The 14,098-nt window shown below is 54.0% G+C and overlaps 6 protein-coding genes across 6 annotated transcripts; 3 read left to right on the top strand and 3 right to left on the bottom strand.

Annotated features, from left to right (window-relative positions):
• Positions 1–8: 8 nt before the first annotated feature.
• BDY24DRAFT_398254 (uncharacterized protein) lies at positions 9–1,027 on the bottom strand. Its single transcript, XM_076641665.1, has 3 exons — positions 964–1,027; positions 180–841; positions 9–29 (listed from the first exon to the last, which is right to left on the bottom strand). Exons 1-2 carry the CDS (start codon positions 1,002–1,004, stop codon positions 442–444), a joined length of 441 nt encoding a protein of 146 aa, XP_076494147.1. The 5' UTR covers positions 1,005–1,027; the 3' UTR covers positions 9–29; positions 180–441.
• A 124-nt stretch (positions 1,028–1,151) lies between these two features.
• Positions 1,152–2,773, top strand: BDY24DRAFT_417576 (SGF29 tudor-like domain-containing protein; the record flags this gene model as incomplete). Its single annotated transcript, XM_076643735.1, has 5 exons — positions 1,152–1,182; positions 1,300–1,489; positions 1,576–2,154; positions 2,259–2,315; positions 2,461–2,773. The coding sequence occupies 5 exons, from the start codon at positions 1,152–1,154 to the stop codon at positions 2,771–2,773; spliced, it is 1,170 nt and encodes a 389-aa protein (XP_076494146.1).
• A 427-nt stretch (positions 2,774–3,200) lies between these two features.
• Positions 3,201–5,674, top strand: BDY24DRAFT_398249 (cation diffusion facilitator family transporter). Its single transcript, XM_076641664.1, has 14 exons — positions 3,201–3,373; positions 3,456–3,559; positions 3,671–3,949; positions 4,031–4,124; positions 4,206–4,281; positions 4,362–4,410; positions 4,511–4,619; positions 4,697–4,777; positions 4,855–4,950; positions 5,047–5,095; positions 5,167–5,250; positions 5,326–5,382; positions 5,458–5,466; positions 5,536–5,674. The coding sequence occupies exons 1-14, from the start codon at positions 3,297–3,299 to the stop codon at positions 5,614–5,616; spliced, it is 1,245 nt and encodes a 414-aa protein (XP_076494145.1). The 5' UTR covers positions 3,201–3,296; the 3' UTR covers positions 5,617–5,674.
• Positions 5,675–6,983: 1,309 nt separating this feature from the next.
• On the bottom strand, positions 6,984–10,223 carry BDY24DRAFT_398229 (synembryn). Its single transcript, XM_076641663.1, has 8 exons — positions 9,817–10,223; positions 9,567–9,643; positions 9,097–9,435; positions 8,884–9,009; positions 8,570–8,796; positions 8,022–8,492; positions 7,795–7,934; positions 6,984–7,713 (listed from the first exon to the last, which is right to left on the bottom strand). Exons 1-8 carry the CDS (start codon positions 10,001–10,003, stop codon positions 7,106–7,108), a joined length of 2,175 nt encoding a protein of 724 aa, XP_076494144.1. The 5' UTR covers positions 10,004–10,223; the 3' UTR covers positions 6,984–7,105.
• A 269-nt stretch (positions 10,224–10,492) lies between these two features.
• HOM2 (aspartate-semialdehyde dehydrogenase) lies at positions 10,493–11,997 on the bottom strand. Its single transcript, XM_076641662.1, has 4 exons — positions 11,968–11,997; positions 11,865–11,897; positions 11,513–11,752; positions 10,493–11,347 (listed from the first exon to the last, which is right to left on the bottom strand). Exons 1-4 carry the CDS (start codon positions 11,978–11,980, stop codon positions 10,524–10,526), a joined length of 1,110 nt encoding a protein of 369 aa, XP_076494143.1. The 5' UTR covers positions 11,981–11,997; the 3' UTR covers positions 10,493–10,523.
• A 596-nt stretch (positions 11,998–12,593) lies between these two features.
• On the top strand, positions 12,594–14,002 carry BDY24DRAFT_443656 (uncharacterized protein; the record flags this gene model as incomplete). The annotated part of the gene is made up of 6 exons (XM_076644786.1): positions 12,594–12,843; positions 12,926–13,075; positions 13,152–13,209; positions 13,285–13,635; positions 13,756–13,815; positions 13,884–14,002. Exons 1-6 carry the CDS (start codon positions 12,649–12,651, stop codon positions 14,000–14,002), a joined length of 933 nt encoding a protein of 310 aa, XP_076494142.1. The 5' UTR covers positions 12,594–12,648.
• Positions 14,003–14,098: the final 96 nt, after the last annotated feature.

Genomic DNA, 14,098 nt, shown 5'->3' with positions numbered 1-14,098 from the left:
CCCTTCGGCGCTGGTGACGGGACGTGTTTCTAGACGAACGAAGAAGGAGAGAAAGGATGGATGGGATCAGCAATTCGTTTACTCCAACCCTCTCCCTCTCAACCTTCCTTCTCAGATATCGCACGACGCTCAGACCGAACGAAGGGCAAGGGAAGGCAAAGAGAGGGTTCGAAGCTCACCTTGAGCGACCCCAACGTGATCTCCTCGTCTGAGATCTCCCTCCATGAGGTCTTCCAAGCGTCGAGTTCGATGAGTTTGGGTGTTAGGTCATTTGGTAGGACGCCTGTTGGATGAGGTCCGAGGGAGAGAGAGAGAGAGAAGGAAGGAAGGAAAAAGAGGTTTGGTGAGCTTCGATCTTTCTCCCTTCCTTCCTTCCCTTCCTTCGTCCCTTCCCTGGGCCTGGACTCCCCTAAAAACCCTCAACCCGCTTTTCGCCAGTAATCAATAAAATGTCTGCGACTCACCCTCTTCGACCAACACCCCCCAAGCCCTCCCATCCGGCCTCAAAACGGTCCCATTCGTCTCGACCAACAACTCATCCAACTCCACTTCGACCCGGAGATTCTCCCTCATATCCGCATCCGCCACCTGCTCTCCCGCTCGCGTCGCACGTCTCTTCTCCTCCGCTTTGATCTGGGACGACTCGAGCTGGGATTTCGAGTAAGCTGCATCGGCAGGGACGAGCTTCTCGTCGACGAGTTTGACGGGGTACGAGAGACCGTCGACCAAGGGGATGTAGCGGAGGTGGGTGTTGGTGATGAGGTAGTAGGAGGAGGGACGGCCGGAGAGGACCCACGGGATGGGCGCGACGCGGGAGGAGAGTCCGTTTTGGGGGAGTTTGCTGGAGGAGAAAGAGGAAGGAGGGAGGGAAGAGAAGGAAGGTGAGCTTTTGAATCTGGTTTCTTCGTTTGAGCTTATACAAGGAGCGAAGAAGGGAGAATAAGAGAGTATTAGGCTACTCACGCGAGAAGGTAAAACAGGTTCTTTCCGATCAGAGGGGGCATTTTGGGATGAGTGAAGGTTGAAGGGCAAAGAGAAGGAAGGGAAGGAGAGAGGTCGAAAAGAAGCGAGCTCATCGAGCCGACACCCTTCCTTCCCTCCAACGACGACCCTTCCCTTCCCCCCAACAAATCGGATCCCAGCACCCAAAAATGAGTAGGAACAGGAAAGCAGATACGAACGGTACGTCTCAATTCCTATCATCGAAAGAAGAAATCTATCGGGAGGTCGCAGGGATGTCTATCTTATCGAACGCGTTTGAGCTGATCACCTCTCGTTCCTCCTTCCCTTCTCGTTCAGAATCCCAACTCTGGACTCAAACAATCTCCTCCCTTCGAACTCTCCCTCTCCCTCAAGATACGGATCTCCCTCAGAGGTTCCAGCAGACGATGATGGAAGGAGCGAAGGAGGAAGGAGTGTCGAAACAGGCGAGGGAGGACGCGTATCAGTCGTTGGCGAAGGACGAGATTCAGACGATCAAGGAGATTGAGTGCGTTGCTTCCTCTCTCTCTCTCTCTCTCTCTCCCTCCTTCTGTAGAGATTGTTGACGCGTCTTCCTCTGTTCGTGGGGTACAGAGCTCTCGACAAAGCCTACGAAACTCTCTCTGTTCTGATCGCCTTGAAATCGGCTTCGCCTCCAGCGTCAACTTCAACGGCGCCGACTCCCTCGTCCGCCTCCTCCCATCCCACGCCTGCTTCCTCCTCTCTTCCTCACCCTGTTCAACTTCCTTCAACACCTTCTTCTTCTCAACCACCACCACCACCTCCAGCAGCACCAGCACCAGCACCTCCTTCTCCAGCGATCCCAGCACCACCACCACCCAGCACCATCCCCGCCCGTCTCAAAGTCAACCTCGGCTCCTCTTCTCCCTCTCCCAACAACAACAACAACAACAACAACACTCCCAACTCCGCCCTCGCAACCGGCTCAGCTTCAGGTTCTCGCTCCGGCTCCTTACCTCGAAGCTCACCCGCTCCCTCCGTCTCCACGCCAGGTGGGACGACGACGAAGGAGAGGAAACCCAAACCTCTCACCGCGAAGGAACAGAAATGGGCCGCTCAGCTCCCTTTGCAACCGGGGAGGAGGGTAGCGTATTATTCCGAGACCGAGAAGGAGTGGTTGTGCTTCAAGGTCGTCGGGCTCGGGAAGAAGGAGTGAGTGCACTTGGGAGAGGGAAGGGAAGAAGGAGAGAGGGTGAGGGGCTGATCCCAGGGTTCGCGCTTCTCGTTCTGACGTTTTCATTTATTGGTGGTGGTAGACGTGAAACGATCTACCACATTCGAGATATCGATACGGAAGCTCAGAACTCGTCTCCGTACGTAACAACCTCTCTCTCTCTCTCTCGCTCAGATTGAAGACACTCTTTTGCTGAACGACGCGTCTCTCTCTTGCTCACCCTTCCCTCCCTTTTCCTCTCCACCCATCCGTTCCTCTCCTCTCTTCCCACCCCACCCACCCAGCATCCCCACCACCCTCCGATACCTCCTCCCCCTCCCGGACCCCTTCGCCGCTCCCTCCCACCCTTCGCACCCCTCCCACTACCCCGACTACCCCGTCGGCTCCACCGTCTTCGGTCTTTTCCCCGATACTACATCCTTCTACAAGGCTGTGGTCGAAGGGAGGGAGAAGGTGAAAGGCGCAAGAGGCGCGAGAGGAACAGAGGGGGGTGGGATGAGTTCGGCGCCGTACAGGTTGAGGTTCGAGGATGATGAAGGGCAGGTTAGGACGATGGAGGTCGGCGATGTGGTGGAGATGCCCGGGGGGAAAGTTTAGAGACGGCGAGGGGAGGCGAGGGGAGGGAGGGAGACGGGTTTGAGGTTTTCGTTGATGACTTTTGGATCATCTTTTTTGTTAAAGTTAGGAAAAGAGAGCAGAGAGCAGAGTCCTTTGCTCCTTGGTTTCAAAGGGGTGAGGTTGGGAGAGACTTTCAAGGAAGGAAGGAAGGAGGAAGGAAAGAAGATCTTGTAGTCTATTAGAAAGGGAAAGGAAAAAAAAAGGAGAGACGAATCGACGCGTCGAACAACTTACCGTCCGGAAAATCAATCAACTGAGCGGCTCTTGCTCATCTGAGCGATCAGCACAAAGCGCAGCCCTGAAAAACTCCATGATCGATTTTCGAGGTTTCTCTCAGAAGATTTTTTTCCTCGTTTGTTGTTGAACGGAACGAAATCATCGATCGCTCTCGTGCGAACCCGGGTTGGGTGAGCTCGTCACTCCCTTCCTTCCTCCCTTCAACGTTCAACCCCCAACCCTTACCCTCCCTCCCCTTCTTTGCCTAATCGAACGAATCCAACGCATGGCCTCCCTCCGTAGGAACGACTCCACCATGTCGAGACTCTCTCATCTCTTGGACGAGCATGGGGATGGATCTCAGTGAGCTCGAAACACACGACCACTCCTCCCTTTCCCCTTCCCGCTGATCTCCCCTTCTTCGTTGGGTTTTGGTTTCAACTAGGATGATCGAAGGAGAAGGTAGGAAATGGGAGCATCTTCGTAAAGATCCAGTTGAGTTGAAGGGGATCAAGAACAAGGGCCTTCGGGCGTTCTACGAACGACAAAGTGAGCTTGAAGCGAAGCTCAACCCGTTCTCCTCCCTTCCTCTCTCTCTCTCTCTCTCTCTCTCTTCACTTTGTCCTGACTCTCTTTCTTTCCCATCCTTTTCTTTTTCAGACGAGATCTTAAACTCCTACGCCGAAGTCGACACCCTCCTCTACTCAACCTTCCCCTCCCAGGTCCTCCACTCCTTCTCTCGCCATCATCCGAAACAACCGACTCGCTACGGAGCGTTGGAGAGCAGGACCGTCAGTCGAGCGCATAGCGTTCTCGAGCCGGACGAGTCCAACCATCATCGTTACGGGGAGGAGGAGGAGGGTTTGTTATCGGGGAAGGAACTGGGGAAGGAGGAGAAGGATAGGAGGAAGGATAGGAAGGAGAGGGTGATGCTGAACGGTTCGTCCTGACTCGACGCGGAAGGTGGGGAGAGGTTTGAAGCTGATCTTTTTTGAGGGGAACTGATCTGGGTCTTGGCAGTTAACATCCTCGTCAACGTCCTGCTCGTAGCGAGCAAGGGAGCTGCCGTGGTGATCTCCAACTCTATCTCCCTCCTCGCGTCTTTGGTCGACAGGTTCGTCTTGCTCCCATCCCTCTCCTCTCTCTTTCGTTCAGACGAAAGCCTGACTTTCCGTTCCTTTCTTCGGATATCTAGTTCACTGGATCTTCTGAGCACGGGGATCATCTGGGGGACGTCTTTGGCTGCGGAAGCGAAAGATACGAGGACGAGAGTGAGCTCTTGCTGTTTCCTCTCGTTCCCTCTTCTCTTCCTCGCTGAGCTCTTTCTCTCTTCCTCCCGTTGCGATGATAGTACCCGACGGGGAAACAGCGATTTGAACCTCTTGGAGTTCTGATCTTTAGTCCGTAGAAACCTTTCTCTCTCTCTCACCTGCTCTCTCTCTTTCCTTCTCGCTGACGAGCCTTCCTCCTCGTTCCGACGCGACGCGTCTCCCTCGTCAGGCGTCTTCATGATTTCCTCGTTCTCTCAGGTCTTCATTGAATCGATACAGAGACTAGCCAAGCACGACGACAACAGTGAAGCCGCCGAGTTGTCCCTCTTCGGAAAAGGGCAAGCGGGACGGTTTCGATCGACGAACTCGTTCTTATTTGCTCGAGACTGACACTTCCCACCTTTCTTTCACACAGCACCATGCTAGCTACGATCCTGATCAAGGGTGTCATTTGGTGGTGGTGCGGTTCCGGAGATCCTGGACCGGGAGTTGGAGCGTACGTTCCTTCTCTCTCTTTCGACGCGTCCCAATCTCTCTCTTCAACTTGATCGATTCATCTTTCTCTTTCCCCAGGCTGGCTCAAGACGCTCGAAACGACGTCTGGTTCAACACGATGAGTTTGTTGTTCCCCTGGGTTGGAGAGAGGTTCTCGCTGTGGTGGCTCGATCCGTGAGTTGTGTTTCGTTTCGTTTCGTTTCGACGCGTTCTTCGACATGAAAGTTTGTGCGCTGAGCTGACGATTTTTCGTCCGATCGTGTGCTACAGTCTGGGAGGAGTCGTTCTCAGTATTTACATCATCTACGAGTGGCTCCAGGTGAGCCAAAGTGGCTGCTCGATCTTTCCTCTTCCCGAGAACTGACGATCTCGCCGTCTCGTTCGATCCAGACTCTTCACGAGAACTTTATCAACCTCTCTGGTCGAATGGCGGATCACGACGAGTTCTGTCGGATTCTCTACCTCGTTTCTCGGGTACGTCAAGCGACCCTTCTCTTGGTCTCGGTTGAACTCGAACGCTGACGGGCTTCCGTTGTTTCTTTCTTCCAGTTCAAGGGAATCATCGAGATTTCGGAGATTCAGATCTATCACGTCGGAGAGGATTTCGTGAGTTGCGAGTCTATCACCCTGAAAAGCAGAGCTGAGCAGACTCGGCCCTTGATTCCTCTTCGTTTCGAACAGATCGTCGAGGTCAGCTTCTCCTCCCCCTGGCATTCAGCTCGAACTCACCAACTGACCGTCTCCTTTCTTTGCACTCAGGTTGATGTAATCCTCCCTCCGAACACGTCCCTACATTGTGCTCACGACTTGGTGAGCTCGAAAACCAAACCTTCGACCTGACGGCGCGTCGATCGCTGAACCGTCGTGTTTGCTCAGGGCGAAGTCATGCAAACAGCTATAGAAGCTCTGGAGTCCGTCAGTCGTGCCTACGTCCACCTTGACTACTCGTCGAGGAACCCGTGAGTACTACGAGCGTCGTTTTCTGAGCAACGAGATCTTCAACCTGACCTTCCCCTCTCTTTGCTTGCCTCTCTCTTTTTTTTTTCTCGTCAGTCCTCAGCACATGTCTCTCGAAGCCCAACACGCCCAGAAATCTGGATCGAGAAAAGGTCGCTCGGAAACAGTCTCGTCTTCCAGTCCTGGAGCCGTCTCGTCGCCGAAACCGAAAAAGGGGAAAGATCTCGTCGAAGGGGTCGAGACGAACGGAGTCGCTTAAGTTCTCCTCAGTGTAACTCTTTCTCTGAGATGCGATGGATGGTAGAAGTTTGTTCGTTGAAAGCATTCGTATCGTAGAGAAAAGGCGTTACTGGTACAGAAGGCAGAAGGCAGAAGGAGAAGGAAGCAAACTCGAGAAACGAACGAAGAACCAAATCGAGAAGAGGCGAGGCTGTTGAACCAAAGGAGTGGGTTAGGCTGCTGGGAGAGTCGAAGGAGGAGCTCTCGAACCCTACGAGGAAGTTGCTCGAGTTCTTTACCAGTGAGTATCCTCGGAGGGAGGAGGGAAGACGCGTCGTCGCAACGAAACTGACGAAACAACCTCTTCTCAGACAAATACGACCCTCCCGTCATCGCCAATGCTCCTCCAGCTGGGAAACGGTACCGCCTCTCTACCGATATTTCCGAGAGGCTCTCTCCGAGTTTGGCTGCTGCTCCAGTCGCGGACGATGCTTTGTGAGTTTTTCGCTTCTCTCGTCGACTCTGCGGTCTCTTCGCTGAATGAATCGGGTTTTGCGTCTCTTTCTTTTGCAGGGTAGCGAAGTGGATCGGATCTTGGAGGAAGACGGGTTTCTTGAACTGAGACGTTGATTGTAGCGGGGCGAGGGTCGAGGCGAGTTGAGGGTTGGTGTTCGTTTAGTTTGTTCTCTTTTCTCTCTCTTGTTTTTAACGATCTCCAAAAGTTGTACTTGCCTGAACGTTGAAGACTCCAGACTCAGAGAAACGAAGAAGTCAACGTCCAAATGAAGAGATCGACTGACAGAGAGAGCACGAGCAAAACGCGACATCACCGAGACGCGTCGCCAACCGAGAAATGAACACCTAGAGCCCTCCCTTCCCCGCCAACCAGTGTCCTCCTTCTTTCCTTGGCTCCATCTTTTTCAGCCAAGAAGTCCTCGCCTTTGCTTCAAGCGAAAAGGAGGCGAAGACACTCAAGTCTGTCGTCTTTGCGAGCTTCCTCGCTTCTTGCCTCGTTCAAAACCAGAACAGGGTCAAGCGAGAAGGGGTATCATAGTGCGAAGGTAAACATTAAAAAAGATATCAAACGAGAAAGTCCAGTGGTCGCGTCAACGCGTCCAAGAAACAAACGAATCAAGAAAGGAAACGAGACGAATCAACCTCGGCCAGCCGCGGCAGCCTCCTCCTTCTGCCTCGCCTTCCTAGCCTTATGAGCCTCCATCTCCTTGATAGCCTCAGCCTCATCCCTCTCATCCTGCAGATCCAGCTGCCTCTTCACTTCCTCAGTCTGCCCAACGTCGAAGGAGAAAGAACGGTCAGCGAACGTCGCGTCGAGGGACGAATCTTCGGAAGGAAGAGAAAGACGAGAACTCACATCTTCCAGCTCTCCGTACTTTCCACTCTCCACAGCCTCTCTCACAGGATTCTTCATCTTCCCTCCCTCTCCACCCGTCCCCATCGAAACAGCAGGGTTCTTCTCCATCCGTTCGAACAGAACAAAGAGTCGTTCGGCCTCTCGTTCCTTCTCCTCGTCCGTCATGGTCGTATCGTGCATGGCTGTTGAGGCGGATGCGTTGAGACCTGTCATCGGGTTGATGGGAGCAGCTGAAGGTTTCGATTTGGAGGGAGAGGACGTTGGTTTGGGTTTGGGAGGAGGTTTGGGAGCCGAGGGTTCTTCTGTCGGAGGAGGAACCGAGGTGAAGCCTTTGGAGAAGAGGAACCCTGCTGCGTTTCCATAGCCGACGAGTTCGGACATGTTGGAGGCTGAAACGTGGGTGAGATGGGAAGGGAGGAGCGAGGAAGATTAGCGAACGAAGACGGAGAGGGAGGAGAGACGAGACTGACCGTTTCGTTCAGCGAGGACGAAGAAGACTTCCCCGACAGCGATCTTGGTTTGAGGATAGACGGGAGAGAGCATCAACCTCAGCATTCGTCCCAGCACGTCGGGTCGACGTTCAAGAGGAGTTGAGTCGGCCGAACGATCCCTGTTCGTTTTGAGAAGAAACAAGACGCGCCCAGGTCAGCTTCGCTCGCCACCCTTCTAACACCTCTCACCAAGAACGAGGACTCACAGATCGTCTGGTACAATCAACTCCTTGACCTTCACCCTGATATCCTCCACCGAACAAGCTCTCGCCAGTACCAAAAACAGCGGTGCCAACCCTTCCTCGACCTCCTTCACTCCCTTCCCTCGACCCTTCCCGTCCTCGGACCCAATCTCGATCCCATCCTCGTCCAGCTGAGGAGGAGCTTCCCACGGTCTCGTCAATGCTTCCACTAGGTCGAAAAGTCGTCCGGCAACGTTCAGCTCCGGAGCTGGACTCGGCGAACGGCTCCTCGACGGAGTGAAGCGGGTGAAGAGGGAGGTTGAGGTTGATTTGGGAGGTGGTGGAGGAGGAGACCAAATAGTGGCGAGAGGAGATGTTGGGAAGGTGAGAAGGGCGTGAATGGTTTGAGCGAGGGTAGGAGGAAGAGGGAGCGAGGTGAGAGCTGGTTGAGGGAAAGGGTAGGTGCAGAGGAGGGAGAGGAGCGGTTCGAGGAGACTGGAGGGAGGGAAACGGGCGAGAAGCACGCGTCAGACGAAGCTTCGGTATCGTTACGCAAATCAGGAGAGACGTACCAGTCCAGCTTCTCCTCCCAAAGATCTCCAATGATGCTCTTCGTCGCTCCTTTGTCGTCATCCCTTCCGTCGTCTCCGCTGATTCCGATCTCGTAGCTTCCGTCGTGCTGAAGGGGTACTCGATCTGGGCTGAGTTTAGGATAGTAGAGGAGGATGTTGAAGGTGAGTTTGAGGATCTCTGGTGTCGGATCGGCTGGTGGTGCTGGAAAGGGGGGATGCGAGAGTCGCTGAGACAGATGGGAAAGGAGGGACGAAGAGCGAGACAAGTCAGCAAGGCAGCTTCGTAGAGACGTCGAAAGCTGACAGAGACGTACGTTTACGAGTGCAGGGAGAATCGAAAGCTCATCGACAGCTTTCAGGATGAAGGGCGAGGGTCTGGCGGTCGTGAGGAAGAGGATTCGTCCGAGGATGAAGGCCATCTCAGGAGTTGGAGGATTTGGCTGCCGTCGAGAACAGGTGAGAAAGTGACGTGTCAGATCCTCAGACTATGCGATACGCATGTATGCGAAGGACTCTAGCAAACTCACCTCTCCATCCTCCTTCTTCGACGACTTGCCGTTCCCCAACCTCGACCCAGCTTCGATTCCGAGTCCCCTAACCAACCCTTCCCCTCCTCCCACGCTGATCAACCCATCTCTCGCCTTCTCGTGCAGCAGCAGACAGTTGGCTAGAATCCTGAGCGCTTCCAGGCTCGAAGGGGATCCGAAAAGGTGAGGAGGAGGAGCGGACGGGGACGAGGACGAGGGGCGATGGAGAGCAGGGAGGGAGAGCGAGCTTCTTGGTTTGGAGGGAGATACCGCTCTTGGGGGAGTTGAGGAGTAGGAAGATGAAGGTAGGGAAGCGTAGGATAGGAGAGTAGTGAGGGACTGTGAGAGAGCGAGACATGGAAATGAGGTTGATGCGTTTTAAGGGGAGAAGAGGAGAGAGCGGGTGTTCAGCTCGAGTCGAAGCGAAGAGGAGGATCGTCCGTTTGCTGGAGGAGAAAGAGCGGACGTACGCTGTCTTCTGCGAGGATTTCACTCGATATAGGATTCCTTCCGAGGGTCTTGACAGCTGTGAGAAGAAGATGCTTGACTGAGGAAGGGAGGGGGGAAAAGAAGAGGAAGGAAGGAGAGATCTTCAGTTTGATGAGCTCGCTCCTTCCCTCCTCCTCCTCCTCCTCCTCCTCCTCCTCTCTCCCCTTCTTCTCTTCTCCTCCTCGTGTCACCTCCGTGAACAGATACGCAGACGAGAAAATAGAGACTCACGTTCAGAAGGAAGTTCGTTCGAGCTCAGATCGTCGAGCAAAGCCTCGAGAAGGAGTTCTCGTTGAAGAGGGTGGACAGCAGAAGGAAGTGCGTTGATGATTCCATCCAGCACGGAAAAGTACGAGGGCTGCTTCGAAGGACTGTAGGGAGAGAGAGAAGTGTAGCTTGAGGCTTGAATGGTTTCCATTACTGAGAGGGGGTAGGGATTAGAGGGTAGAGAAGAAGAGAAGCGTGAAGTGGTGGTTTGAGAGTCGCCGTTTGGAGGATGAAAGGGACGAAGGTGAGTCTCTCCTCGATCCGGACGCTGAAACGACTAGGGGCAACAAGAAAATCCGAGACAAAAGCGAGATTGCTTCGGTAGAGTACTTTTTTGAAAGAGACTCGCAATATCTTGAGATCATCCGGAAAAAGAAAGAGGCGAGACTGAACGAAGCAAGATAATCGCTCGACGACGTCCTTGTTCTCTCCCCTCGTCCTCTTCCTTGCTTTCCTTGCCAGTCGTTTCTTCGAGAAATACCCATAGATTCGACCATCAGCAATGGCCTCATCAATTTTCGACTTTCTTCTGACCTCGAACACTTCCGATCAGCAATCGAGGTCGAGAGACGAAAGGAGGCTCGAACAGGTCGAGACGCGTCGACGCGAGACTTCGTCTTCCTTGCTCCCACGAATCAAGCACTCTATACAACTATCCCATCGCATCTAATCTAAACGTGAACAACCCCCTGAGCGACGGCCAACTCAGCGTTAATGATACTACTCGTAGCGGCTCCGATTCTAACGTTATCACTCAAACAAACGAACTTGATGTCCAACACGGGACACTCCCTGATCCTTCCAACGACCACACACGCTCCCTCCTGCAAGTTCCTATCCAACCTAGGCTGAGGTCGATCCTGATCCTCCAGCACGACGAGAGGCGAATCCGGAGCCGAAGGGACCTTCTCCTTTCCGAGTTCCTGAGCGAGCGACGTGTACTCCTCCATGGCTTTAACGACCTGAGCGGGTGTAGGAGCGGGTCGGTTGACGAACGAGACCGAGACGCATTCGGTGTGACCGTCGATGACGGCGACTCGGTTGCAGGCTGCTGAGACGGTGAGAGGGGAGTGGGAGTGGTTGTCGAATCCCTTCCCGTCGGGGAGGATGCCTCCGAGGATCTTGGCGGCCTCCCATTCGATCTTCTCCTCCTCTCCTCCGATGTAAGGAACGACGTTGTCGAGGATGTCGAGGGATGGGACTCCTGGGTATCCTCCTCCTGAGATGGCCTGGAGGGTGGTAACGAGGCACTTGTCGATGGGTCCGAAGGCCTTTTCGAGAGCCGCGAGGGGGACGACGAGACCGGTGGTGGAGCAGTTGGCGTTGGTGACGATGAACCCTTTGGTGAGAGCGGGGGAGAGGGAGAGTCGCTGAGCGGTAACGACCGAGAGATGGGAAGGGTTGACGGTGGGAACGATGAGAGGAACGAGGGGGTCTCGTCGATGGTTCTTGGAGTTGGAGAAGACGGCATGCTCGGCGAGTCGGAAGGCGATTTCTGAAGAGAAAAGTGGACGAGGTGAGATAGTAGGAGGTCAGCTTCAGTTTGTAGAAGCGAGAAGGAAGCACAGAGAAGGAGGAAAGGAAGAACTGTCGAGCTCAACTTCCTTCCTTCCCTCCCTCCCTTCCGAAATCGCCGAGCTCCCAAAAAACGTCCACTCACCGATTTCTCCAGCAACCTCTTGATCCAGACCCGAGAAGATAATCTTGCAGTCCTCGAATCCTTCGGGAGCACACTCTCGAACGACGAGCTGCTTGACGCAAGCAGGGATGGGCGAGGTCTGCTTCCACTTGACGGCCTTGGGGTAGGGTTGTCCAGCGGAACGAGCTGAAGCTCCGAGAGCAGCGATCTCGAAGAAAGGGTGATCAGCGAGGAGGGTGATGAATCGCTGTCCGACGGTTCCTAGAGTACAGAAAGAAGGAAGCGAGCCAGGGCGTCAGAGGAACGAAGAGGGAGGGGAGGAAGGTCGACCTTTCAGGGGAGAGGAAGGGGAGGGGAAGGGAGGAGGATGAACCTGTGGCTCCGAGGATTCCGATCTTGATTTTGGCTGTAGAAGGCAAGAGAGAGGTCAGAGGGATGCTTGGGAGTGTAGAGAAGGCTCTGGAGACGGTGCTGACCTTGCTCAGACATTTGGGAGAAGATGGGTGTTGGAATCTGGAAGGAGGGCGAGCTCGCTTTTCGGACTTGGCTGCGAAAAACGAGGATTCGAGTCATTCGTCACTTTAACTCCTGTTTTTTTCAGTTCAGAATCGACTCGAACTTCTCAGAAGGAACGCGGAAGATAGTACGTCGAGATATCTACGCGTCGATGTCCGGAGATGAAGTCGGATTCGAGAGCAGAAGGAGTCGTTGGGTCGTCCTCGTCCTCTCTCGTCGCCTTTTCTCGTTCTCGAAGGAGGAGACCCAGAGAGTACGCATATACTCATGTTTTGCTAGCTAATCCAGATATAATGCCTTTTTTTTCGTCTCCCTGTGACTCTGCGATCCGAAGGAAAGAAAGGGCAAAGGGAGAGAGATTATCACGCTCGAGCGACGCGTTTGACGGACTGGAGGTCCTCGAGAGACGACTCTTTTCTCGCCCTTTCCCAGAAAATGCGTCAGATTTGGAACACGAGAGCATCGTTGTAGAGCTTATGTATTCGAAGTGTTCGTTCTATCCCGGGAAAAAACTTGCTTGAGGCCGAGATGTGACAGGGGAGGGGAGGTCGAAAGTGTGAGCTCGACCTCTCCTTCCCCCCGACGTCCACCTTCCCCCCACCTCCTTGTTCTCCCTCCTTCCTTTTTTGTCACAGTTCAGCATGTCTACCACCTCTTCCATCTGTATCCCACTCGAGATCCTTCACGAGTTCATCCTTCATTCCTCCTCTTCTTCTTCGACGCTCGCCGCTTGGTGTTTGGTCTCTCAATCCCTCCTCTCCTTCGCCGGACCTCTCCTCTATCGAACCGTCTCCCTCAAGAGATCAGAGGATATTCTTCCCTTCCTCGCTCGGCTCGTGAGTATCTAAATTAGCTTCTCGGCGAAACGATCGTCCTTCTCTGACTCCCTCTTCATCGAATCTCTCCTCTGATCTGCAGCTCCATCCTTCCCGAGTCGACTCTCCCTCCCTTCTTCCCTTCTCAAAAGTCCAACGACTCGAGATCTCCGCCCTTCCTGCTTCGGAAGATATCGATCAACTTCTCTCCTACGGAACCTCGGGTTCAGGACCTTCGAACAGCATCGTTCTCGTCAGAAGTTGGAGGGAACAAGAACGAGATCACTGGCCTTGGATTCGCCGTTCCCGCTCTCCTTCTTCTCATCCAGCCCAAGAGGTATGAAGACCTCTCGCTCTCTTCCCTCGAGGACGCAGTCGGGGACTTCAGTTCGTATTTCCTCTGCTTTCGTTTGAGCACTACCTGTCCGAGATCTAATCCCTTTCTTCTCTTCGCTCGTCCAGATCTCGAAGGACCAGTCCTCGAAATCTACCTGTCCCAGGTCGACCACGAGTTTCGAGACTTCCGAAACAGCGGTCTTTCTCGTCCCCGTCATCTTTCTGCCTTGAAACACATCTGCCTCGAGTGCCTCCGAGCTGTTGGAAGCTATATCGATCTTCAAGGGGTCGTCGCGTCGCTCCCCGTGGTCATCGCCCTTGCTTCCCCTCACGGCGTTGAGATCGAGCCTGGCACGCCCCTTCTGGTTGAGCTCGGAAAGGAGATGCTGAAATCTTCCTTCTTTGCCGACTCGGGCTCCGTGCTCGGGTTCGTCGAGATGGTGGAGAGGTGCAGGACCTTCGAGGCGACTGAATCAGGTCGGTCTCACTCGCTTCCTCTCCCTCTTCTTTCTGTCCCCTTCGCGTCCTCTTTCTTCCTTCCTCGAAGACGACGATACTTATCCGTTTCTTTTTCTTCTCGGATCTATCCCTCTGCAGATCTTACCGCCGCGCAAACTTCTATCTGCGACGGGATCAACCTCTTCTGCCAACTCGAAGGTGAGTGGATCGACTCTCTTCCTCGCTCTTGACATGTTCTTACCTGCTGACTACCCTGCCATTTGTAGAGAAGAAGATGTCGGAGACCCGCGCCTTCATCGAACAGTCTCAAGCGGACGGCCGTTCGAAATCAGAGCTCAGGAAAGGATTGGAGGACGCAGGGCTCGCTTCGATGCTGGGGTTTTGAGCGAGGTCTTGACGAGTAGCGTTGCAGCTTTTCTTTCGGTCGATGCGCATGGTTTCTCCTTTTGACCGAGCACAGATAGACTCAAAGAGAGGAAAG

Source organism: Mrakia frigida, assembly GCF_051309035.1.
Source record: "Mrakia frigida strain ATCC 22029 unplaced genomic scaffold BDY24scaffold_29, whole genome shotgun sequence".
NCBI lineage: Eukaryota > Fungi > Basidiomycota > Tremellomycetes > Cystofilobasidiales > Mrakiaceae > Mrakia > Mrakia frigida.
Note: the sequence above shows the minus strand (reverse complement) of the source record. Positions and strands in the feature narration are given on the sequence as shown.

Bases quoted from the DNA above. Each gene is read 5' to 3' on its own strand.
- HOM2 (XM_076641662.1), bottom strand. The intron at 11,753-11,864 runs GTTCATCCTCCT...TCTGTACTCTAG, and splicing joins CGGAATCCTCGGAGCCACAG to GAACCGTCGGACAGCGATTC. The intron at 11,348-11,512 runs GTGAGTGGACGT...TTTTCTCTTCAG, and splicing joins AGAGGTTGCTGGAGAAATCG to AAATCGCCTTCCGACTCGCC.
- BDY24DRAFT_398254 (XM_076641665.1), bottom strand. From the start codon at position 1,004: ATGCCCCCTCTGATCGGAAAGAACCTGTTTTACCTTCTCGC. The intron at 842-963 runs GTGAGTAGCCTA...TTTCTCCTCCAG, and splicing joins AACCTGTTTTACCTTCTCGC to CAAACTCCCCCAAAACGGAC.
- BDY24DRAFT_398229 (XM_076641663.1), bottom strand. From the start codon at position 10,003: ATGGAAACCATTCAAGCCTCAAGCTACACTTCTCTCTCTCCCTACAGT. The intron at 9,010-9,096 runs GTGAGTTTGCTA...TCTCGACGGCAG, and splicing joins CGAAGAAGGAGGATGGAGAG to CCAAATCCTCCAACTCCTGA. The intron at 8,493-8,569 runs GTACGTCTCTCC...CCCTCCCTCCAG, and splicing joins TGGGAGGAGAAGCTGGACTG to TCTCCTCGAACCGCTCCTCT.
- BDY24DRAFT_398249 (XM_076641664.1), top strand. From the start codon at position 3,297: ATGGCCTCCCTCCGTAGGAACGACTCCACCATGTCGAGACTCTCTCAT. The intron at 4,411-4,510 runs GTCCGTAGAAAC...CTCCCTCGTCAG, and splicing joins TCTTGGAGTTCTGATCTTTA to GCGTCTTCATGATTTCCTCG. The intron at 4,620-4,696 runs GCAAGCGGGACG...TCTTTCACACAG, and splicing joins TTGTCCCTCTTCGGAAAAGG to CACCATGCTAGCTACGATCC.